At 34.8% G+C, this 26,343-nt stretch overlaps 1 protein-coding gene across 3 annotated transcripts; it reads right to left on the minus strand.

Moving 5' to 3' along the window:
- Nucleotides 1-2,893: 2,893 nt before the first annotated feature.
- LOC106057326 (alpha-N-acetylgalactosaminidase-like) lies at nucleotides 2,894-26,343 on the minus strand. 3 transcript variants are annotated; one of them, XM_056038049.1, is made up of 8 exons: nucleotides 26,172-26,343; nucleotides 19,488-19,645; nucleotides 16,129-16,303; nucleotides 13,412-13,586; nucleotides 11,472-11,566; nucleotides 9,275-9,436; nucleotides 7,667-7,864; nucleotides 2,894-5,933 (listed from the first exon to the last, which is right to left on the minus strand). In XM_056038049.1, exons 1-8 carry the CDS (start codon nucleotides 26,172-26,174, stop codon nucleotides 5,673-5,675), a joined length of 1,227 nt encoding a protein of 408 aa, XP_055894024.1. In that variant the 5' UTR covers nucleotides 26,175-26,343; the 3' UTR covers nucleotides 2,894-5,672. The 3 variants fall into 3 exon arrangements, with proteins under 3 accessions (XP_055894024.1, XP_055894023.1, XP_013069940.2); XM_056038048.1 differs by lacking the exons at nucleotides 9,275-9,436; nucleotides 11,472-11,566 and adding exons at nucleotides 8,924-9,085; nucleotides 12,453-12,550 and having other exon boundaries at nucleotides 26,172-26,342; XM_013214486.2 differs by lacking the exons at nucleotides 9,275-9,436; nucleotides 11,472-11,566 and adding exons at nucleotides 8,924-9,085; nucleotides 12,453-12,550 and having other exon boundaries at nucleotides 26,168-26,342.

A 26,343-nucleotide genomic window follows, 5' to 3' on the forward strand; every position in this document is an offset into this window, starting at 1 on the left:
TGACTTCAGCTATGCCAATGCCTAACTTTTGCTGTACCATATTCAACTAAACATTACTCTCATTTATTTTTTGACAATGTGCATGTACAATACATTTTATGAACATAGCAAAAAGTAAAACTACTTTAATGCATGTGATGTGTAAGCTAAAACTCTGCAGTCTGCAAGTTATTTGAACTATTAGAAAAATCTTTTTTTTTTTTGTTACTTATGTATAATATCAAATTATTTTTTTTTTAATGACATTTTTGTTCTGATATAAAAATTAATTTTTCCTTGTGATAATTTTAACCACAAATTTTGAAACCCAGTCCACCCCTGGTATAGGCTAATGATCTTTTGCTCTAAGTAGTTGTAGACAGATTTTAAGTCTTTGTATGAAGCTATGTCTCACTATTTGGCAAATGCCTTATTGCCAGATTGTAACTGAAATACCTTGTATAATCATTAGTTTACTGTCATGTTTTTAAAAGTTTTTTCCTGCATTTCATATAATTTCATATAACTTGTGAGAGTCTGTTGGATGGCAGAAGGGATGATGCACTAGCAAACCATAATTGTATTAGTACAATTTTATATTAATTGAACAATATTGAATTTTAATGCCACCTGTTTAATGTGTATTGATACATAATCTTTTAATCATTCTCCATTAATCCATAAACATAGCCTCTTAAATCATTCTCCATTATTTCATATTCATACATTATCATTAGTTTGAAAAATCTTCCCGTAAAAAAAATCACATATATTCTTTGTGGTTGACACTTGCTAGTCCTCAAGGCATGCTATGTTTCAAATCTTATTTGACTATGTTCCTGTAATGTATAACTTGGCATTGAAGAAAGTGTCTTCTATTAAAATAATTTTTCTAAAACATTTTGATTTTTTTTACTTTTGAGTTACTGTGCCATATACCAGCTAGCATAAGTCCAAAGCATTATCATGTCCCTCTAACTGTAGAACCTAAAGACTTCAGGCCTCCAGATCATCAAGAAATTGATTATTACCCATCAACTTTATAATTACAAATATGTACAATGGTTTTACTATGGGAACCTGTTAGCATTTAAAGTCTACATTTTTCTTTACAATCCTTTATTCCAAATATTAAGCTTTACTGATGAATATTGACAAAATAGTTAGAATGGAATAAGTTAAATGAATACTTAACTGTTCCTCGTCACATAATTGTCTTGCATTATCAAGAGCCATATTTTTATTGTCTTAGACTGATTTAAATCCCTAAGCCTCCATATCATTTTTTTTTGTGGCGTAATGGTTTGTGGTCTCTTAAAAAATAATTCTGACCAAAGTAACTTTCCAGCCATTGACAATTTCCTGCTTATCCAATAGGATGCACTCATCAATCAACCTCTTATAGCAATCCCCAATGCCCCTGTTGATACATAAAACACTTGGTCTGGTTATCTTGAACTTGAAAACTATTCTTTAAATCCCCTTTAAATATACTTTGGTTGCCATTTCACCTTTTGTGGTTGTCCTTTAAGCAGTTCATTCAATGGCTTGACTTGGATTTTAAGAAATGTCCTCTAGTGATTACCAAAACTAGAAAAAAAATCCAAAGTACTTGCATTGTTTACATTAGATCCAACACAGCATAAAACCTTCATTAATTATTTGCTAGTAAATCCTCTTACATTTACTTTTATTGAATATATGAAAATTGGAAATAAGATTTTACTTCTAACAGCAAGACCTTATAAGACATGAGTTTTATTAGTACCTTAAATTTTTAATTCTAGAAAGCAAATCCCTCTTGGACTTGTAAACTTTAGATCTAGAAATACAATTTTCCTGTATAAATCTTGGTTTTAGATATATTATTTTACTTTATTGACTGATTAACGAAACAAAAATCTCTCAACCAGAAAATGTATATATAGATCTATACTTAGTGTAATTCACTGGTAACAATAATCTCAATTATTTGAACTTTGAGTCAATTGTAGGAATGTGCTAACTAACAAAAGGGTCTTTTCTTTTTTTACTTCAGCTTAGATCCTCCCACTTCATTCGGTGCATTGGCCAGCAAGCTATTTCCATAAAAATTTATTTGAGGCCTCTACCACCTTGTGTCCACTGATCTGAGGTCCTCCATGAAAGTGTGACGCCAAGGTATACAATGGTATCCCGGTTTGATTTTTTCATGTATTAGCCTCCATGTCATTGCAACTCTTGCTATGAATAATTCATCCCAAAAAACTCATGATGCTTGGTCGCAACCTCATTAAGTGGTCAAGTCCCAGATCGACATAGGATTTCTTTGCTTTGAGACCCAGTCTCTGTGACTGACTCTTCTTATAAGATAAGATAAGATAATTGTTATAGATCCAATCTAATGGAAATTCATTCTGACTACAATTGACAAGCTCAGCGAAACTACTGTACAAAAACAATATTGATTAAAAATTCGAACATTCACACACGAAACACATACACACTCACAACCAGTGCTTTATGAATTTGACTTCTATGTACTTCTCGATGACGACAGCTGATATTGTAACATTCTGACCGAAATTGGGATAAAGGAGTTTTTAAATCTCAGTTTTAGTCCTAATGGAAAGGAGACGACCACTTTGTTCAGATCTTATGTAACAGTGGTTTAATGGGTGCAGATTGTCTTTAAAAATCGTGAGTGATTTGGAAATGCATCTTTCTTGGAAAAGCTCTTCAAGAGATGGTAGATGTACTTGAGTGATATAACAGGAAGAGTATGGTCAACAAAATATACCAGTGAAAACAGCTATTCTTGCATTCACTCCATCTCCAGTATGGTCATAAAATTGACTAAACCTTCACAATTTCTAGTTAAGGAACCATCTAATTTGAAAAACTTGTACTGTATGTTAAAATAATGAAACAAGTATAATGTGTCAATAATCTTTATTATGTGAAAAACAATTACAAAAACTTGGGATTTTAAAAAGCATACAACTAGGTTTTAAACATAAAGGAGATAATTGAATGGATTACAATTGATAAAGAACAAAATAAGACAGTATACAATTATTATTTAAGGCAGGACTCTTTCCTAATGAAGTTTCCAAACCCTAATGGAGTTAATTGAATGGATTACATTTGATAAAGAACAAAACAAGACAGTATACAATAATTATTTAAGGCAGGACTCTTTCCTAATAAAGTTTCCAAACCCTAAGTCTATGGAAAAGAAAAGTGTTCAACATTTATAAGGCAGTGAGGTGAAGGTCTTTCTAAACAGTCATTAGACACACAATACAGAGCTACTATCTCATTTTATGCCTCCTTGAGTCCAAACTGTAGTTATAGAAAACATTTTAAATCAACTCATGGGTTTTAAAACTCTGGTAAAAAAAAAGAATTAGTTTTTAAAAAATAAAAGCTGAGACCACAAACTGCTGAAAGCGTTAAATGAATTGTATTCTCTAACACAGATGTTACTTCAAAAAAAAAAAAGATGATAATGTCCTATGTGTGTCCATAAGTCAATCAAGTCATGGATAGGTCAATGTATTTTCTTAATTCAAAGACAAATAGCCCACATGTAAAAAGCAGACAAAAAAAAATTGATTCAACTCAAGAAGCCCACATGTAAAAACCACACACAAAAAAAATGAGACAATATCAGAAGCCACTACATAAAAGACTCTCACTGGATTCAATTCATAAAAAAAAATGTTTGTGTTCTGCAAGTTATTCAATTAACAAAAATGTCTTCTATGACCTTAAAATGAGGCTGAATTCTTTTTGTATTACACATGAACTGAATGCCCAATAAGAGCAAAAGAGATTGAGTCAGAGAGTGTCTACATGAGCATGGCATCAATGCTCAAATTATTGCATTATGTTGAACAGTTAGCTCAAAAACAGATGCATACACATGCACAAACTGTGGCAAACTCTGCCACTTCAGAATCAGCTTGATTAGTCACTCCAGATTCTGTCCCATCTCAAGAGGAAACCAAAATCAGTGACTCATCTGGGCGCATCCATTGCCTTCGGAGACAAAAATATATCTTTATTGTTACCACTGATTTACATTCTAGTTGTGATTCAAACCACATATATTTGTTAACTAAATAATTAGCCCCACCAAATATACAACCATATTTACAAGTTTATATTCAAGAAAAATGGACAACTTTTTAAAAGTTGGAATGTTTGAAGCATAGAATAGAAAATTAATTAGAGAAACAAATATTGTATCAGATTTACAAAACTGCTAATTTCAGGTACCCATTACAGCTGGGTGGAGTCAGTGGCACCCTGAAGATCCTGAAATAAAAAATCCCAGGATTTGAACCCAGGCTTCCTAGTTCAAAGCCAAGCACTTTACCACCCAGCCACCACGTCTCCTATTTTATTTTTGTTAAAATTGCTTTTGTATGACACAATTTTTCATGCTTTTAAATCTTAAAAATATTTTTTTAAAGAGATAGATCAGTTTTCAACTGCAAAAATTAATTTTAAGCTTGAAAATTTTTGAGCATTCAACTTGAGAACTGGATGGTATGGAATTTCAAAAAGTACACATACGTGCAACGTAACATCCCAACAAATAATCTCAACTTTATTAGTGCAAGTAATTTTTTAAAGTGATCCTAAAAAATATAACACATGATGATCTTTACACAATTTGTTCAATTGAAGATGCAAGGATGAAAAAAAAAATATAGCTACAAATCCAAATTTCTCTCCCAAAATTAACCAAATGAAAATGGAACTGACCATCTTTTTCTTATGTCACGACAAAATATGTGATTGAAAAATTGGCCGGTCTCAAGATTTGCTAACTTACTTTTAAGACCATTGAAAAATAATAAAAATGTTCTGACTCAGTAAATGAATATCTAACAAAGCTTTTTTACCCAAAGTGTATAATACATCATCAGTGGATTCAAAGTCAATCAAAGCATTTAAAGATGTGAGCAAATGGTTCAGTAATACAGTCAGTGCCAAGATAAACAAATATTCACAACACATCTCCATTTATGACAATGTCTTGTTAGTGCAACATGTTTTTTGTTGTTTTTTTAATTTCATTGCTAATCCACTCCTAAAGCTAATTTTAAAAAATTGAGGGTTATTAAATTAGTACCCAAAAAAAAAAGATAAGTTAAAAGATTTGAATACATTAAAGGAATGAAATCTACGAAAAAATTTTGAATGTATTAACATAAGTTTTTATATCTAAAATGTTTAGCACTTTGTTAAATGTGAATATACAATTATAAATTATAAGTAAATAACTTGTTCAGACTAAATCATTAACATATATCCAAAAGAAAAAAGTTCAGTTTGGAATAATTTTTCATACCAAATAATTGTAAAATATTTATCTTATCTTAGTAAGAGAACATTCTACAGTGTCCAACAATGTTGGTCAGGAATCACTTTATTGTCTGACCCACCTTCTTGAAATTAATTCAGACTTGCAATACATAAACTTATTGGTTTGGTAGATTAGAATGTTATCACTTTGATGCTTATGAAAATTCTTAAAGGCTATTAACTTTCAGTATTAACTTGCCAGGTTGGCTTGTGACAAATTTTTTAAATGAACAAAAAAAATAAATTCTTCAACATTTCTGTAAGAAAAAGAACTATGTACAATGTAGGCAATCTGTATTTCTAAACTTGTTTAAAAACTACACCTGATGTCATTATTACAGAGGGTCAGCTATGAATAGAAATATACTTGTGGGCTCAATATATAGAACAAACTGCTCTGTAAGTGAATAGGAACCCATACTTTTGCCTTCAAAGGCTTCTGTCATAGAATAGCCATTTGCATTCTTAAAACCAAGATCAGCAAATGATGTTTTGTAAGGTATAGGGGTGCCTTCATTATCTTTGTTTAGTACACCAATAGCCACAGAGCCTGGTTTAGAAAGTTTCTTCAGCCACACTGAAATGGAGCCCGGCACCTGAAAATAATTTTAAGAAAAAAAAAAAAAAAGATTAAATAAAATTAAACCCAAAAATTTTTGAACATTTTAAAGTTTGTGTTTTTTTTTTAATCAGGTAAGAGCTGCACTCAGTGTTGACTATTTACTTAAATATTTATCAAAGAGAAATCTGACAAGATTGTAGATATTTCACGGCAAGCTGGTTAGTTTTACATGGGCTGAACACTGAAGTCAATAACAACAAAAAAAAAATGTCTCAAGTTTAAATACTAAGGAAGGTTTCGATTGTTTGGGAGGATTTTGAAAAATTTCAAATTTTCAAATTAACAACTGAACTTTTTCTTAAGAAAGGTGGACACTTGTCTGCCCATGCAAAATCATTTCAAGCTTGACAAAAGTAGCTTTGTTGATTACACGGTTAAGAAGATGACTTTATTAGTAAAGTGGGATGTGTGTCTGGGAGGCATAAACCACTTGGCTACCTATCAAGGGGCTTGAGTTCAAACACTGACTCAAGCTGAGTGCCTGTAGGAACATGTAAAACTTCTTCCAGATACACCCCCCCCCCAGACGTCCACAAATGAAAATGGACCATAGGGTACTGAGAAAATACGGGCTATACAAATATTTTTTTTTAAGTTTATTGACACAAATATTGTTTTTTTAAAAGTTTATGGACACAAATATTGTTTTTTTAAAGTTTATGAACACTTGTATGTAAGAAAATGATAACCAAAACATCTAAAGCAGACTTAGAGAAATCCTCATCTGTCCTTTGACTTTGGGTGTAGGGGTGCTATGACTGCTTGCATAACCTAATCCCTCCACTTTTCCCATTCAGTTGTTCTTATTTAACAAAAACTTGCGATAAAACTTGCATCTACACAGAGGTGGCTGAGTGGTTAAGCGCTTGGCTTCCGAACCTAGGGTCCTGGGTTTGAATCTCAGTGAAGACTGGGATTTTGAATTTTGGGATTTTTAGGGCGCCCCTGAGTCCACCCAGCTATAATGGGTACCCTGCTTATTAACCGTTGGCCAAAGAAACAGATGACCTTAACATCAACTGCCCAATAGATTGCAAGGTCTGAAAGGGGAACTTTACTTTACTACACAGACTGCATCACATTTGAGGAAGAGATAGAATTGAAAATTAAACTCTGAGGAACAACCATGTCACTAGATCAAAAGGCTTTTCTGCACAGTACAATACACTATTAAAGGAAAGTAAAAGGGAGCCTTTTCAATATTACTACTTCAATGACCACAAACTGGCTTGGGATAATTTAAGAAGTAACAATGGGCTCCCCTTTCTGACTTTTACTATAGTAATGTACAATGGTGGCAATGAACAAACAGATTATGGAGATGTAAATTAGGCATTTTATGTATGCCTGATTTAAATTAGGCATTGTATGTATGCCTGATGTAAATTAGGCATTGCATGTATGCCTGATGTAAATTAGGCATTGTATGTATGCCTGATGTAAATTAGGCATTGTATGTATGCCTGATGTAAATTAGGCATTGTATGTATGCCTGATGTAAATTAGGCATTTTATGTATGCCTGATGTAAATTAGGCATTGTATGTATGCCTGACAACCTTTCATTCTTCAAAATTGTTAGATATCTCCAGCTAGAATGTCTTACTTCTGTTCCGATTATTGCACTTGCATATATATAATGTTTTTATTAGGATGCAAACAAAATTCAACTGTTTAGACGAATTAAGTAACATTGTTAAAATATTACCTCAAAAAGTCGAATGGCTTGATTGCCTAAAGGATCTTGATTGATGGCGATAATGTTTTTGTTCAGTAACAGCGCTTTGGCTTGCGGGTCAATACTCCTCAAGTCAAAGGACATCATGAGTGGGGAGGCAAACAAAGCCCACATCGCCATTTGAGCTTTCTGCTGATAAATGCTCAGGCCAAAGTCACCCACAACAAGCTAGTCAGGGTCAGACAGTACGAGAGAAATGCACAAAAAATACAGAAGTAAAAATTGTATCTTTATATTAAAAAAAAAAATTGGCATTTGAATTAAACTTAACAATAACATAAAAAACATATAAATTATGGAATGCAAGTAAAAATAAACTTAAAATAATCATTTAAATTTACTTACAAAACCTGAAAAGATTAAAAAAGGTATTTAACATTAGAATATCTAAAGGTATTCTAGCCATGGAATTGGTATGTTAGAGAAGTATTCTAGCCATGGAATTGGTATGCTAGAGAAGTATTCTAGCCATGGAATTGGTATGCTAGATAAGTATTCTAGCCATGGAATTGGTATGCTAGAGAAGTATTCTAGCCATGGAATTGGTATGCTAGAGAAGTACTCTAGCCATGGAATTGGTATGCTAGAGAAGGATTCTAGCCATGGAATGGTATGCTAGAGAAGTATTCAAGGTATCAGCAACAAAAGCATCATCGCCAATGAGGAAATCTCAGCAGCAATTGGGCGTAACGATGAGCACTGTCAAAAATGCAAGCTAAGACTGAACAGCCATTTCACAAGATCCTCAGGATTCGCAAAGACCTTTCTGCAGGGAACAGTACCAGGAAAATGAAGGAGAGGCAGACAAAGCAATAGAAAGACAACATCAAGGAATGGATGGTCCTGTCTATGAAAGAGACTCTTAACTGGGCTAAAGACTGAGAGGAATGGAGATAGTTAGTTAACAGAACATGAGAGGTGTCCAAACGGTTCAACAGACTAAGGGTCAAATGATTTTGAATAAACAAAGTTGGAAAAAAAAACTACATAAGTAGGCTATAAATAGTTGTCAATTTAAGTTAAATTTTGTCAGACTTCTAGTTCATTACAACTTAAGTAAAACAGAATTATTTACAGTTTTACCAAACCAACAAAAGTAGAGAGAGACAATCAGGGTTTATTAACTCATTCTCTCCGTAATTATTTACCACATTCTGGTGGAATCAATGCTGGTAGCGTCTGTTAGGAGAGAAAGAGTTAATATATTGAAAAAAAAAACAGTCTCACCATGTCAGGATCATTCCAAGCACCAGGTTTAGCATAGTAGCTAAAATTACCAGTATTCTGTCCATAAAAGTCTATTATAGAGAGGACACTCTCCCAAGAGTCAGTGACATCAACATAGTTTCTCCACAAGTTGCAGACCTTGGCAATGTTTCCATAGTTGGACTACAATAGGGATTGGGGCAAACAGTCAAATTTAATGAGCACTTAGTTCCATAGAATGTGCCTCTTTTCTGAAAGTGTCCACTAGGTGGCAGCAGGTGTGTTTGGCTCATTGTCAATTTGCTGCCAAACTTTCACAGCCCGCACATTTTTTTAAAAATTGGTTCACTAGAAAAGATAATTAAAACCTACCATGTCGGGATCATTCCAACCTCCTGGACCTGCAAAGGATGCAAAGTCCCCATCATTCTGACCGTAATAGTCAATAATTTTTAAGACTGATGCCCAGCTGTCCTGGACATCGACATAGTTTCTCCACTGGTTACAACTGGCTCTTATGGCTGTGTAGTTTGGCTGACAACAGGAAGCAGACAGGAAGAGATTTTTGTTTAAGATGTTCATTTTTATTTAGTTCCTAACATTTGTATCATTCTTTCAAGTTTGATTTGCTCTCAGCTTAGTCATAGTTTAACTTTCATTTAGGTTGACTCTTGATAGTCTAACAGTTACAGGACCAGGAAGATGTCAGATTACTGAAAATGTCAGATTACTGAAAATGTCAGATTACTGAAAATGTCAGATTACTGAAAATGTCAGATTACTGAAAATGTCAGATTACTGAAAATGTCAGATTACTGAAAAGGTCAGATTACTGAAAATGTCAGATTACTGATGTCAGATTACTGAAAATGTCAGATTACTGAAAATGTCAGATTACTGAAAATGTCTGATTACCAAATGAAAGCTGTCAAGGAAATTGTATTTATGAAGTACTAAGATATTCTCTTAATCTCAAAAGGGCTTTAATAAACAACAGACGAGAGAAAAAATTATTATCTAAAAAATACAAAACTTTCAGCTCTCACATAGTGTATTAAATTATTTTTTAAGCCTACCCACAGTGTACAAATATAGTCACTAAAGTATACATTAATTTACATGAATTTATATTGATGCCACATCGCAGATTACTGCGTGTGTCCGTTATGAAGAGTCGGACTATCAGGAGTCAATTGTATTAAATTGTATAATTGCTAATAAGCTGCACCAAAAATTTAAATTTAATAATATGAACTAAACTTCTTTCTGAAATTAAATTATGCTTTGAAATACTTCCTAGCCTTGTACTAAACACGACTCTAAAACTAAAGATTGGTTAAAAAAAAATATGTGTTCCTTCAATAATCTTTTAAGAAATGCTCCATGCAAAGCTGGAAATTTTAGACATCAAGGTTGTTATTTAACTATTCATTTCACTGACAATAATTTATAGTCTAACATTTAATTTTTGCAAATATTTTTAAAATAGATCTACATATAAATAAATAAATCTTAAGAAGGTATAAAATCATTTTTACCTTTTTTGTTTTTCATTTTCAAAACTTCACCAAATCTTAGTCAGTCACCACTTAAAATAAATTGTTGAGGGTTATTTTCTATCACATTCGGAAAAAAGCTTGCAATTAATATAGATAGAGTATGTGCGGGTGTTGTTTTTTTATGCATAGTAAGAAATTAGGTTTTAGAAACTTCGTTTTGCTTATAAACTTTTGAAAATTGGGACTTGATCTAGATTTATGTTTTACAAAATCCATTTTCTGTGGCTGGACTAGTTAAAAAAATTGGAATGTATTTATTTCACAGGAATGAATCTAAAATTAATTTGTTTATTTTCAGTTAGAATCTGCAGTTAGATGAGGATTTTTATAAAAGGGTATAGATATATCAAGATTTATAATTTTGTTATTTATAATCTATATCAAAGAACCATAATCTTCCTGGCGTCTGCTTCCTGGTGTTTCACTACATTTACTCCACTGGAGTAGAGCAGAAAATGGTTGCTTATATCATAAAAAGTGAATTATCAAGTGAACAAATCAGTTAAAAGCTTCTTTGTATAATGCAGATAAGAAAATATGGCAACAAAATGTTAAACAAAATCCAACCTACTGTCAGTATGAAAGGCACATTCTATAAATTATTATCTATGTTTTCATAATAAACACAAAAATTGTGCAAGTTCATTTGTGAAAGTATGCAGAGATAAACAATAATTGTGTGACTTACCAGCTGTTGCCAGTGTTATAACAAACTGCAGGCTACTCTACACAAAATTCTTAAAACAAATGTGTTTCTTTTTTTTTTTTTCAAGAGGTGACTGGCTAAGGTCAAGGTTGGAATAGTAATGTCGTAGCTGCTACAAGAACTATTAGATCTATTGTGTTAACTCACTACCAATCTATTTCTTCTTGCTTTCACAAAAGTTATTACCTGGCCAGTTTTTATAAAGTAATATGGAAATTAAGATTTAAATTTCTTTGCATGGAGCATTTCTCTAACTTTTCACACTAGAGACTCAAAAAAGTATTAATAGCATAAGCAGACACACCTTTATTCCAACTCCTACCAAATAGCCAGGCCACTGGCATAAAAACAGAATGGGATGTCCTGTCATGTTTAGGAACCTCTCCATAACAGGATAGCCTGTCAAATATATCTAGACATATATCTAAACTTTTTTGATTGTTTACATTTTTTGTTTACTAAATAAGAGCAGCAGAACAAGAAACATGGTCAACAGTCCTCAATATGAAACGGCCCGATTTGTTAAAATTGTGTATACCATTTTTTATTATTACTGTCTAAAAGATAATGAGTTACTGCCATAATTTAAAGACAATGAACTCCAATGGTTCACAACCCAAAAGTTGGACTTAAGGTCAGAGTCACTAGTACATTTTGATGATCAATCTAATCATATGTGAATATCAGGAGTGTTCAAGTTTCAGAAAATTTCCAAATAGTCAAATAAATATTTAAAATGATAACCCATTGTTATTTTTGTTTTCACTTGTAATCTTTTAAATTTTTTACTGCAATGTTGGAAGAAGATAGAAAGAGATATATTAATTTTGATAAAGACTTAAGTAAAGTTCCCCTTTCAGACCTTGCAATCTCTGGGGCAGATGATGTTAAGGTCATCTGTTTCTTTGGCCAATGGTTAAAGAGCAGGGTGTCATGTGGTCAGCACAATGACCAACCGCCTTTACTTTCCGCAACTAAAGTCAGGTAACCATTAGAGTTTTATGAACTCAGGGGTGCCCTAAAAATCGTGAAATTCAAAAATTCACCAAGATTCAAACCCAGGACTCCAGGTTTGGAAGCAAAATGATTAACACTCAGCCACCATGCCCCCATTGTAGACTAAACTGGTATAAACTTTCTAGTATCTTTATTAGAAACAGGTTAAAAGCTCTAGAGAGGATTAAGGCTAAACAAAAAAATTGGTTAAAGTGGTATATGATACAGCCTGCAGTGGTTTACACTGACAACATAAAAAATTAGAAGCTGTGGCCAGCCTTTCACGCACCACTGGGAGGCGATGGGCCCACTCATACAATGGCCATTCACAGGAGAAGACCATGGGATGTCCGGTCTTGTTCAAGAAGAACTGCATAACAGGATATCCTGTACAAACCATTTGGTCTTAACTTTGATTTTCATAGCATTATATCACAGCATAATTAAATAAAATGGCATTTCAAAAATGTACATTTCAAACACATAAAAGATTTCATGTAGGATTAATCAACGCTGTAGCTCAACATTACTACATTTGTTTTTTTTTTAGGTCTAACGCATGCGACGCTGATTAGCCTCATAGGATTCCTTTTTCAGCTAGATCTAGCCTAATAAAGATAAACCATACTTTACATCTGTATTTTGTACTGAAGTTTTAGCTTCTTCAATTTGTTTTTAGCCATGTGTTATATAGACTAAGTCAGCTAGCTGACAAGACTTCCACAGAATATGGTATGCAAACAAATACCGAAAATACTCAAATTATGACCAATAGCCAAGGGTGCTTTAAAAGGGGCATCAGTATAGAAGGTAACAAAGGCCACCAGTGGAGAATACTTTGATTCTGATGTTTAAATCAGTTCAATCTAGTCAGAAATACAGAAATCCCAACAATGATTTCATACTATTAAATCTATTTCAAAAGTGATGAAAAAAATTGATACAGTTTAGTGATTCAGGTCATTCACCATTACCATGAAGTTTGCTAGAAACAATTTGAACATGTGGATCTGAACCACTATTTGAAATAAAGAGTTTGATCAAACCTAATGAATAGCTTCTTTATTGCACATTAGAGCAGCTCGGTATAGACTTTTGAAAAAATGTCAAAAATTAATGATGAGATAAAATAAAATAAAGATAATAAGGCTTGTCTTCGAGTCCGAAGATTAGTGAGGAATGCAGTATTTCCCATGGCTACGCAATAAAGATATTGAGCAAACATAAAACAGGACATAGCGTAGTTACCATAGGGCATGTCTTTAGGGTCACTATTGCAGCCATCAAATTTCAGCATGTCCACATCCCAGTCGGCAAACGTCTGGGCATCAAGTTCCATATAAAACTCACTGCCAGGATACCCAGCACATGTCTTGGAGCCAAAGTCTTCATAGATTCCAAGCTTTAAGCCTTTTGAGTGGATCTGTGAATCAAAGCATGGCAGAGAAGTACATTAGCATAAACTAAGTCTCTAAATGTTAAGAGCTGTAAAGCAGTAAATGTGTGTAGATGTTGACAGCTGTAAAGAAGTAAATGTGTGTAGATGTTGACAGCTGTAAAGAAGTAAATGTGTGTAGATGTTGACAGCTGTAAAGCAGTAAATTTCAGTAGATGTTGACAGCTGTAAAGAAGTAAATGTGTGTAGATGTTGACAGCTGTAAAGAAGTAAATGTGTGTATATGTTGACAGCTGTAAAGCAGTAAATGTCAGTAGATGTTGACAGCTGTAAAGAAGTAAATGTGTGTAGATGTTGACAGATAAAGAAGTAAATAATATGTGTGTAGCTGTTGATAGCTGTAAAGCAGTAAATGATATGTGTGTAGATGTTGACAGCTGTAAAGAAGTAAATGTGTGTAGATGTTGACAGATAAAGAAGTAAATAATATGTGTGTAGCTGTTGATAGCTGTAAAGCAGTAAATGATATGTGTGTAGATGTTGACAGCTGTAAAGAAGTAAGTAATACATGTGTAGTTGTTGATAGCTGTAAAGCAGTAAATGATATGTGTGTAGATGTTGACAGCTGTAAAGCAGTAAATGATATTTGTGTGGATGTTTCCAGCTATAAAGCAGTAAATGATATTTGTGTAGATGTTTCCAGCTATAAAGCAGTAAATGATATGTGTGTAGATGTTTCCAGCTATAAAGCAGTAAAAGTGTGTAAATGCTGACAGTTGTACAGCAGTAAATGTGTGTAAATGCTGACAGGTGTAAAGCAGTGAATGTGTGTAGATGTTGCCAGCTGTAAAGCAGTAAATGTGTGTAGATGTTGACAGCTGCAAAGCAGTAAATGATATTTGTGTAGATGTTGCCAGCTGTAAAGCAGTAAATGATATGTGTGTAGATGTTTCCAGCTATAAAGCAGTAAATGATATGTGTGTAGATGTTTCCAGCTATAAAGCAGTAAAAGTGTGTAAATGCTGACAGGTGTAAAGCAGTAAATGTGTGTAAATGCTGACAGGTGTAAAGCAGTAAATGTGTGTAGATGTTGACAGCTGCAAAGCAGTAAATGATATTTGTGTAGATGTTGCCAGCTGTAAAGCAGTAAATGATATGTGTGTAGATGTTGACAGCTGTAAAGCAGTAAATGTGTGTAGTTGTTGACAGCTGTAAAGCAGTAAATATGTGTAAATGCTGACAGCTGTAAGACAGTTAATGTGTGTAGATGTTGACAGCTGTAACTAAGTGTCTGAAACCATTTAATGTCATTTTTTTTACTATATCAAATGAAATTTGAAATATACTTTAATTAATTTGTAAATTTCATTATATATCTTATCTTATAAAATACAGACACTACGATAGTGTCACATATCCCTAGGTCAATCTAGTCATGCATGTTAATCAAGGACTTAAACTGTGCCAAGTTGTTGGTTTTCTGGTTGGCTCAAGCAACCCATTCCATGCTCTAATAGCACTAGGGAAGAAGGAGTATTTTTACACATTTGTCCTACGGTTAATGAGGGTGTCGTGTGGCCAGCACAATGAGCCACTGCCTTTACTTTTCCCCAACTCATGTTAGGTACCCATTAGGGCTGGGTGGACTCAGAGGAACCCAAAGATCCCAAAATTAAAACCCCCCAGTCTTCAAACCCAGGACCTTCGGTTCTGAAGCCAAGTGCTTTACCGCTCAGCCACCACGCCTCCTTGTCCTAGCATATGGAACAAGAAATGTTTATCTTTGTGTCTCAGTATTTTATTAGATTTTGTTTTTCTATTTGAAGATTACGACAACAAAAAAAAAAAGAAAAATATTTTATTTCAAAATGGAACAGATTCAATTCTACTCATTAGTACTGTTCAAGGGGACAGTGTATAATTTTGTTTTTCCAAAGTTAATAATATAAATATTGCTTTTTTTTTTTGTTTTGTTTTTTTTTTTTGATAGGCCTTACATGGAAGCTTGTAGTCTTTCTGTTTCAGGACAAATTCTCAAATGCTTTTATGTTAGAAATAGGGGAGTTAATTCCTTTTTATTGTGTCCTTCTTGTGTCCTCAATTTGTTACCACTTATATTTGTATCGGTCAGTTCTCTTTCTAGTAAGTTTTTATTATTTACAATATTTCAAATCAAACAGATGATAGGGAAAGAGTGAAGTCATGATTAGGAAATATATTTAAAAAATGTAATGAAAAAATACAGCTAATATTGAAGCCTTCTTGGCTGATAAATGGACAGCCTCTGGAGTGTCTATTTCTTACGGTTCCACAGAACTGAGAGCTGTAACTAAATCATACTTTTAGTCATTGGTTAATATGCATGACTAAATGCATGACGCGCAGGACGTAATCATCTTCTTTTTTGAAGTAACATCTGTATTATATAAGATAAGATAAGATGAGTGTTTTGAACAGTTCATCAAGTGGGAGGTCATGGGAACTTGTGTAATAAACAAAGGTATGAAAAAACTTTCCCATGTGGATAAAGAAACAAATTGAACTCAGTAACTGTATGTGTGTCACTTACATAATTCGCCAAAGCCTTAATGCCACTGGGGAACCTATCAGGGTCGGCAACTAGTCGTCCATTGCTGTCCCTTTCTTTAGCTAGCCAGCAATCATCAATGTTGACATACTCATACCCTGCATCTTTGAAACCTTCAGAAACCATCAAGTCAGCTACCTTCATGAAGAGACGCTCACTAGGGACGGGAAAAAAAAACGAGGCTACAGAAACATCGAAAAAAATGAACATATATATATATTATGGCTTTTATATAGCGCTACTTTCATGCTTATAGCATGCTCAGAGCGCTTTTGGTCCAATCTCAGTTGTGGACCAGTTGGGGGGGAGGGGGTATCTAGGAGTTGGTTTTCCGTGCTGCCTTTAGGCACTCAGTAAACGCAACTCTGCCCGAGTCGGGTGTCGAACCTCGAGCCCCCTTCATAGTAGAGATGGGAAACGAACCGAACACACCGAACTCGAACCTCACTTATGACCGAACCGAACCGAACCCGAACTTTGAAACTGCTCGGTACGAACCGAACCGAACGAACCCTCCTTATCTTAACCGAACTAATTTTGCAATTTCTACATTTTTTTTTTTTTATAGTTTAATAATAATAATAATAAAATACTTAAATATTTTATTTTAATTCTAATGATGCCATTATCCAAACATTTGATAGATAAAGGGGGTGGGGGTATTTTGAAAACTAAAGAAAAATAAAAGCGCGCGCTAGGTGTTCCCATGGGTTTTTCCATACGTGCCGACTCTCCCTGCCACTGAATTTTCGCGGGCTGTTTGCAATATTTCTTTTGAACCGATTAGCCCGCCCTCTCAGTAGATCTAGTAAGTAGAAAGTCAATCAATATTGTCACTTTTATTGAAATGGCTGTTAGTTGAGAGTAGAATATTTTTGGACGACTATAGAGTGTAGATATAAATCTTCAATAAGTTCATATGTATTCTAGTTTAAAATACATTTAATTATCTTCTTTTCATAGTAAAATCAGTTTAAAACGGAATCTCCTTTATAAATACTTAATATTAGAACTACTTAAAAAACTTAATATTTAATTACTAAATAACGGTATTTACATTTCTTTTTAGTGTTGTATGTTTAAAAATTGTGAAGTATTCCGTATAGGAATATTATTACTATTATTCTGGTTTGCATTATTGATCATCAGTATTTTTAATGCACCGGTGTGGGGATGGCGAGTACCTCGAATTGGGAGGGGTGGAAGCAACTTCCTGACAAATAGGGGGTGCTATAGAGTGTGTGTGTGTGTTTCCTGGCGGCGGTAAGATGAGGTTAAGCGATTGATTGGTGTATGCATGTATGATAAGGATGATGAAATTAGAGTAATGCAAATGTGAAACGGCAGACAATTTTGAGAAATGAGTGTAAAGACGTTGTTTTGTGGTGAGCTAGATTTCGTTTACATATCAGTATATTTCATTAATATTACATCTCTATCTCAAGTTAAATATGTGAATATTGTAAAGCAGTTACGCTATTGAGCTGCTCGCATAAGAAATTTCTTTTAAAGTTTAAGTAAAAATATAAAACGTCTTTACTGGTTCAATAAACTTCAATTATACTAGCTGTTTGTAAGCGACAAACCTACTAACAAGGAAAGGGGGCGTCGAAATAAATGTTTTCTTTTCAGTGTAACTTATCTGAATATTAGTAAAATTATATGTTTAAAAATTACAATATATTAAGTAGGAATATCTTCTAATAAGACCTTGTTAAATGTAGACTGCTTTTGCGAGGCGCGTATGCACAATGTTGGTCAAAACGTTTTGAAGAACACATTTTAAAACATCTCATCTATTGTGATTCTTCTGGATTTTTTGTCTCATAATAGACGACTTATGTAGGAAAAAAAATTCGCGACAGAGACGTCTTAACACGAAGAATATTTTTGAAAAAAAGATCACGCCTATTACAGAAGTACGTGTGCAATATGTAGGCCTACCTAGAATGTCCCTCACATAATACTATTGGTCAGGGCTGCTTCTTTATTACTAGATTTAATATGGCCCTCGACTTTTTTAAAAATAAGATGACTAGTGCGTTCTGTAAGAAAACATAAATATTAGCTTTTTAAAAATTCTCTCTTCTTACTATGAGATAAAGTTTAGAATACGCTTAGCGCCGCGTCCCGTCCGGAATTAAACCCCTTGCCGACTTGAGCGAAAACCTGCCGCATCTTCAATTCTATCTCCATGAAGAAACTTTTACAACCCTTGAAATTTATGTAGGCAACATTATTTTGGAATGAGTATTGCCCATAGGCCTATTATAGGTTGCAAAGTATTTGTTTTATGAAAAATTCAAATGAAAGTGTTTTATCTAATAGGCTACATTTCATTAAGCCTAATAACTTAATTTCGCTATTACATAATTTCATAACATCGAACCGAGCCGAACCCGAACTTTGGACCTGACCGAACCGAACCGGAACTATACTCGTCATCGAACCGAACCGAACCCGAACTTAAATCTGACCGAACCGAACCGAACCCAAACTTTAAAAGTTGGGTTCGATTCCCATCTCTACTTCATAGGTAGCCAAGACAAGCCAAGTTCAAGGGGACTTAGCCTCTCGACCACACTTCCCACATAAAGTCACTGGCACAGTTAAACTGCTTTTCATTATATTATTTTTTTTTTAACTATTTTATATTAGTTTTGATGTTAACTAATGCTATTGACTGGATCGTAAATTTAAAAATAAGTAAAGGTAATTTATTTTGGCAGATGAGGTTTCTATAAGGAAAGTTTCCATTTCAGACCTTGCAATTTATAGGGCAGATGATATAAAGGTCATCTGTTTCTGTGGCTCGCAGTTAACAAAAGTATTATGTGGCCAGCACAACAACCAACCACCTTTACTTTCGCAAACTACTTTCACAAGCACCCTAAAGATTCCAAAATTAAAGACCCCAGTCCTCATCAGGATTTGAACCCAGGACCCCTTGGTTTGGAAGCCAAGCATTTTACCACTCAGCCACTGCGCCGCTATCTGTTTCTATGGCCGATGGTTAAAAAGGGTGTCATGTGGTCAACACAGCAACCTACCATCTTTACTTACCCAAAGTAAGTCAGGTACCCATTAGAGTTGGGTGGACTCAGGTGATTCCTAAAAACCTAGAAACCCCTGTCTTTTTAGCAACCTACCATCTTTACATATCAAAAAGTAAGTCAGGTACCCATTAGAGTTGGGTGATTCCTAAAAACCCAGAAACCCTTGTTTTCAATGGGATTAGAACTCGAGACCCCTCAGTTAAGAAACCAAGCACCCACGTAACAACAGCAACATGACCCACATTAAAGAATATATTATAAACTATTTTATACATAAAACTTTACCTAATGCAGTTGTCGGGATCATTAACACAGTCAACGTTGCAACGGAAACGTTCCCATGACAGCCAGCCCATTGGTGGCGCCAGTGCAAGCCCATTGTCTAGGGCAATGGCAAGTGGACATAAGAGACAAAACACTGCCGCAGCTTTGAAAATCATGGTCTGATAGAAGAAGACAAACAGATTAGCAGATTAGAAAAAAAAAAGGATAGCAACATAACATTAAGAAAAACTTAATTCTAGCAATATTTCTATGGAGACTAGACATGCATATAGTTTTGGCAACCAATATTTCTATTTCAAGCACGACTGATTCCACACATGGATATACCTAGGAAGTAATTGTATTCTTTTTTTAAAGGTCGTTAGTAACTTATAGATAACAAAACAAGAAATGGGAGTTAAATTAGGTCATACATAAATGAAATAAATTTTTATTTCAATGTAATTGTTCAAAGTCTTACGTCTGTAGGCAAATTTTTAAAATTAGATACATTCACAGCTTTTAAGTCGTATGTCCATGTGCAAGTTTTAAGACTTTTATGTTATTAAATTAATTTCTAGTATTTGTTATCAAAGCTAGAAATGGATTAAAATTATATGAATTTCAGTTGCTTTTTATCTTTTAACAGCATATCGGGCTTGCAACTGCTTGCAAGTATTGCAAGTTTTATTTACTCTTTTTTTAAAAAGCCTTTACTCTCAGATAAGCCTCATGGCAAGCTAAGTTTTGATAAATAATTGGATACAATTAAAGACCTGGATATCACTGAGTCATGTTATGTTCCAGCTGTCACTAATCTCTTGAACATTACTAATTTTTGAATCAATACTATGTAAACATAGTCCGCACTTTTCCCACACAATCTCTACAGACAGTCACATGCAATCCAGAGCTCCACAGCCTCCAGACTTCCACTGTCTCAATACTTCACACACATTTTTACTGTCCTAAAACACAGGCTTCACATACAGCCCCACTTTAAAAAACAAAGAATCATTAAGCAAAAATGAAAACTAATTTGATAGTAACTTAAACAATTGACGTCTAAAAGGATTATGATGAATTAAATTACTGTTGGATCATGAGACCCAGGCCAATGTTAAATTTATTATTCCATGACAGCAGAGGTGCAACAAAATGTTCATTGCATTCAGGGCTGTATCAAACAAGACAATACCTGAATTATAAATAATAATTATAGCTTTTATATAGCACTACTTTTCTGCAAAAGAGCTGGCAGCTCAGCAGAAAAAAGCTGGCTAGAAGAAGAAGAATAGCACTACTTTCATGCTTATTTATAGCATGCTCAGAGCGCTATGGTCCAATCTCATTTGTGGACCAGTTGGGGGGGGGGGGTATCTGGGAGAAGGTTTTCAGTGCTGCCTTTAGGCACTAGGTGAACACAACTCTGCTCAAGTCGGGTGTCGTACCTCGATCCCTCTTCATAGGTAGCCAAGTTCAAGCGTACTTAGCCTCTTGACCACGCTTCCCACTTAAAATATAATAAAATATTTTTAAAATATTTGGGTCAAGCTTGGTATCAAACTCATGAACGTACAATGTAAAAAAATCGGCCAGCGAACAATAATAGTTTATTGATTATTTATTGATTATCATTATTAGGACATCTAGATCTTACACTAGGCTCTAAACCTAGACTTCTGATTTAGAACTCTTAAGAACTAGTCTAGATGTTAATCTACTTCTAGATCTAGAATTAACCTTTATTTTAATAGCTTTACATATAAAAATATTAGTAAAGTTGAGATATACTTTCAATAAACTTGAAGCAACTTTAAATTTACTCTGTTATTGCCTAATCAGTACACTATGGACTATGCCATGTTTTTTTTATTGAATAATTCCAAAGAAAGAACTTAAAATCTAGACATAGAAATGCGCAAAATTTTGCTGAACATTATTTAATTATACTTTTATAAACCTGTTGGTGACACAGATGGGGGTAGTGCTGTATGTGTTTATAGCTGACGCAAATCGCCCCAGGCCAGTGTTAGATGAGCAGTCAACCCTAATGAGTGACAGTTCGGGAAGGATCTGCTTTGTAAATAGTTTGCAAGCAAGTAACATCAAATGTAGTCATGTGATCAACCAGAATGACCAAGCGATGTTCCATCCAGTTCTAGAAGGCCTATAGGGACCTTATATAAGAGTGTATGTGTTAAGAGTCAAGTGACTTCTCATTACATCGCAATGTCACAAGTACGAGGTGAAGTCAAAACCAGCACGAGTGTAAAGTTGGTCTGGAATAGAAGCAAGGTTTTTGTACAGTAAGTGTTATGTTTTTGACAATTGTACAGTATTGGCTGAGATGTATTTGACATTAAACTGTTGCGTTACTTTGGAGCCCTGAGTCGCCAAGTTCTTTGAGTTGGTTGTGTCATGTGGTGCCATTTGCAGAGAGCCTGGAAAGTGAGAAACATTACAATAATCTGAACACAATAATGCCTTAGATTTGAAAAAGCCCAAACACAGCAGTCCTTTCAAGAGCACGATAGTCCTTTCAAAATCAAAGCTGGATCTAGACCAATATTTAATCTCTAGTCCAATTTACATTTATTTATTTTTTACTTTGAAAAAATTATAACGGTCAACTAGAGTTTTCCCCATGTCGCCAATGAGCTAATAGTAATTATTTTCTCAGAGATATTCATCAAATGCTAAATTTCTAGGAAAATCATTAGTCATTTTTTAGATCAGTTGTCCAGGTTCCTGAATCCAGCTTCCATGAAGTTCTGACTTGAATAGAGGTTTTGTAATAAAAACACACAGGAGTATCAGTAAGCATCATGAGAATCCAGAATGTAGTTTGTAAATTTTTAATTTTCTGTCTTTATTTTGAAGTGACAAGACAATAATGAATATTCAGCAAGGAATAAAATCACTTCTTTATTTTTTTAGAAATTTAATGGTATTTCAGGCACATTTTAACACATATATATATAAGGCTTGTCTTCGAGTCCGAAGATCATTAAGGAATGCAGTATTTCCCGTGGCTGTGCAGCCACACCCAGAGCAAGCATAGTCATTGTCCGCAGGTGGTTGATTTAGATTTTCTTTTCGCCGTCTGCGTCTGTCCTCGGCAGCAGATTTTCTTTTGGTCTTAAATGTGTATCCCACTGCCTTTGTGAGTGACCTCCAGCTGTCTCGTTCTGAGGCCGCATGCAACCAGGTCCTCTCTTCTATGTCAGATAAGGTAAGTTAGCACCTATGCTGGTCTTTGAAGCGTTTCGTAGCAGTTTTTTTTGGTGATATGTATGCTCCTCCTAGAATAGATTTATATTTCTTTACTATGTGTTGATGCTATGCCTAGATTATATCTATCTACACTTCTGTATGTATACTTATAAGTTCTACTGTTGATGCTCTGCCTATATATATTGTAATAACTGAAGGGAGGCAACTCAACGAAACAAAGACGTTTATTTACATGGAGACATGACAAACAGAATGGGGCATCTGCCTTGAGTACAGCATCTCCATATTGGCTCTCTACTTGGGCGGAAATTGTTTGTCTCTTAATGTCAACATCCTGTTCTAGTCTGGTTACTAGAAGTGCGCACCTCTGCACTAGCCTGGATGGTGCTGCGCATGGAAAAGTCATAACAGTATAGTGCTATTTTTTTTAAATCTCTAAAAGTTATAAAGTATGACACTATTGTTGTTGTTGTTTTGTATAAAAAAAATGATTAGTAACGATTCTAGAGCAAACACAAAACGAAGGATCAAGATGAAGAGAAAAGTGATATTTATTTTCTTGACCACAGATCATCAGATGAGAAATGATTACACAAACATAAATGCTTAAGTTGGCTTTTAGTTCATTTAGCTCTAGCCCGCAGGGTTCATTGTCGTCATTATTGCCTTTCACTAAAATACAAGGTTCACTGTTGTTGCCTACGTCTTAACATTCGTACAGGGTTCACAATCTTGCCACTAACACAGGGTCATAGTACGTGCCACTTAAGAATGATGTCTACATAAACTTACAGGAATGTTCTCCACTAACAGGAACAACCCTTTCCTCAGTTTCCTCACAAGTCTTCTTCCTGACCAGACAACCTACACTGCTTCTCACCGGCTGACCAAACTGGCGATAATCATTTCTACAAGTCAGGTGGTTCTAAACTTCTAACCTATCTGTAGTTCTGTTTCTATATCTACTTAGCCCAAATCAACAGTCAGCCATCTTGTTTCGAGAGTCTACCTCTGTTCCCCATACTGTTAATTTGTTCACACAATGCATCAATACCTTCATTTATCTTGCCAATAAGCTCATAAATCTCCGGTTCAATTTCAAATAGGTAGGTCTCCTGATCCTCCCCTTCATCAACAAGAGCAATCCCTTCGTGAAGCACTGCATGTACAGTTGTTGCTTACCACCTGAATGCAACAATCAAAATTCAAGTTCCCCTCGTAGGCACTGGCAGATGGACAGGGGTCCTTAAGGTCCAAAGTGACAGGCTCTAACGCAGGCTCAAAGTTTTCCTGCTCTGTCCAGGTCGTTGTTGCACTCAAAGCTGGTACAACAAAAGTTTCAGTCACGTAGCAGACTTCTTCTATTGCTTCGACTGTCTCTTTCTGTTCATCTTTGTGCTTCTTGTTAAGATTGACGCATTCTTTGTAACTATCAGTACAGCCACAGTCTTGAATGAGTAACGGTTCATTGTTGTTGAATGATGTTAGACTCCTCTCTCTTACAGGATTGATCTGGCCTTGCACGTTACGTATCAGTTTGTCCATAGAATGATTCATCGAACCCTGGAAGGTACAAAGTTCACTTAACCAGTTCTGCATGGTGTTCACCTCACCAATATCTGGTTCTACCTCAAACAGGTATATTTCCGGATCCTCCCCTTCATCAACAAGAGCCTGCGAAAGACTGGCTCTCATTTTTTCTTTGGCACAGAAGATCCTCAGCTCCCTGGCTCGGAGCTCCTCTTTTAACTGTTTACAGCTAAGTTCATCTTGCTTTCTAAGCGTTGCCATTCTTTCCTTTCGTTGAGCTGCCCAAATCCCACTTCGACACCAATTGTTGTAACTCTTGGGTAGGCACTCAACGTAAAAGCAGGCAACACAATACAGTGTAACAGGAAATAAAGACAGGTGTTTATTCACTAGGACAAACACATAGCATCCTTCAGCTTCCTCAGAGTCTTTCTACTAATTTACCAGACCTTTAGACAGCAACCCGAATGTGGACCAATGACAGCCTTCCCCGCTTCGCTCCAGGTCCCTTCTGCAACCTTCAGGCAGCACCAAAAGCTGGCTTCTTAGTTTCCAAACATTCAGACTCTTCACAATCCCTGATGCACTGTTCTTCTCTCTGTCCTAGTGTATTCCTGTTTACGTTCACTAGTGCGCACCTCAAGCACTGGTGCAAGGCAGGGTTACAACACTATATATATATGTAGCTCTGACAACCAGTCCAACTCCTGGCCTTCACGTGTCGCTCAGATATTGAGTCTGTTCTCACTTACAGGAGAAGGGGAAAGGTGAGTAACTGGCGCCTTAACCACTAAGCTGGCTACCCACCTAGGAGAAGGAAAACTCTGAATTCAAACCTCTGTTGCCTTGCAGCTATACCCAATCATGGGAAAGGCTTCGGGAGTCAACCCAGAGGAAAAATCAGGAGCTGGCGACCCTAAGGCAGTTTGCAGCACCCAGTCTGGCAGAACCTGCGACGCAGCTGACCCCAAACTGTATTGGCACTGCCGTTCCTTTGGATATATCAGCTGCATGGAGTAAGGGGAACTGATGTGTGGGCGACATCGTTCCGACCACAGCTAAGCCCAGGCATTCATCTCCTTCGCAACTGAAGGAGGCCATATCTAGATCTATAGCTAGATGTCTCCTGAGTCATTTTTAATTGAATAAATATACTAAGTTGAATAGATCTTGATTTTTGTATTTTGATCTAGATAAGATATCATATATTCATCTAATAACTAATTATAATGAACACCTAGATCTAGATAGAAGTAGAAATTATGACTAAATTTTCACTAAATAGATCCACTAATTGTGTGGAAATAAAATCTAAAATTAGATATATTTCTAGATCAAGATATCTCTAATCTCTATACTCTATTCTCTATCAATTACAATCATCTAACTACTACTAGATCTAGTAGAATTTTAGAATCTAGATCTATAACTAGCAATGCCTAGACAGAGTTGACAGATTTTTTACTATATAAAAAATATAGATTCTTATCCTTCTAATAGGCTTCATGATCATCTGTTTAGGCCTACACTTACACACTTTCAATTTGCGATTTAAAAGCAACATAGAAAGGCCTTATCATTATGCCTTATCTACTTTAACATAATCATATGATATTTGACTCCCTACTACTCAGTTAGTACTAGTACTATCGCTATATAGTATAGTAGTAACTATAGACACTATAGTCACTATATACTGTTACCTGTAACTCAGCAGTGTAACTGTGACTAGGTCTATATACTATAACTATATAATTTAAATATAATATTAGACTATAATTATAATACTATAGTATAGTTATTATAGTATATTAATAGTCTATATTATTTAGTAATTAGTAATTACATCTAGTTACCTAGTAGTAGTATGATCTAGAATGATCTAATTATTCTAATCTAGATTATAAGATTATTGTTTTTAATTTAACTCGTACCTACCATGGACTATGCCAATTATATTATAATCTATTCTAATAATGCCCCTCAAGAATAAAAGAGAGATCTAGAACCTATAGATGCATAACCTTGCTGCCTTTTTTATTTTATTATATTAGATTAGATTTTAGTATATGTTTTTGTTTTCGATAGTGATATTGGTTACATCTACTGG

The sequence above is a fragment of the Biomphalaria glabrata genome, chromosome 8 (assembly GCF_947242115.1).
Source record: "Biomphalaria glabrata chromosome 8, xgBioGlab47.1, whole genome shotgun sequence".
NCBI classification, from domain to species: Eukaryota; Metazoa; Mollusca; class Gastropoda; family Planorbidae; genus Biomphalaria; species Biomphalaria glabrata.

Bases quoted from the DNA above. Each gene is read 5' to 3' on its own strand.
- LOC106057326 (XM_056038048.1), bottom strand. The intron at 9,086-12,452 runs GTGCGTGAAAGG...TCCCTATTGTAG, and splicing joins GGGCCCATCGCCTCCCAGTG to TCCAACTATGGAAACATTGC. The intron at 7,865-8,923 runs GTGAGACTGTTT...GACCCTGACTAG, and splicing joins CTTGGAATGATCCTGACATG to CTTGTTGTGGGTGACTTTGG.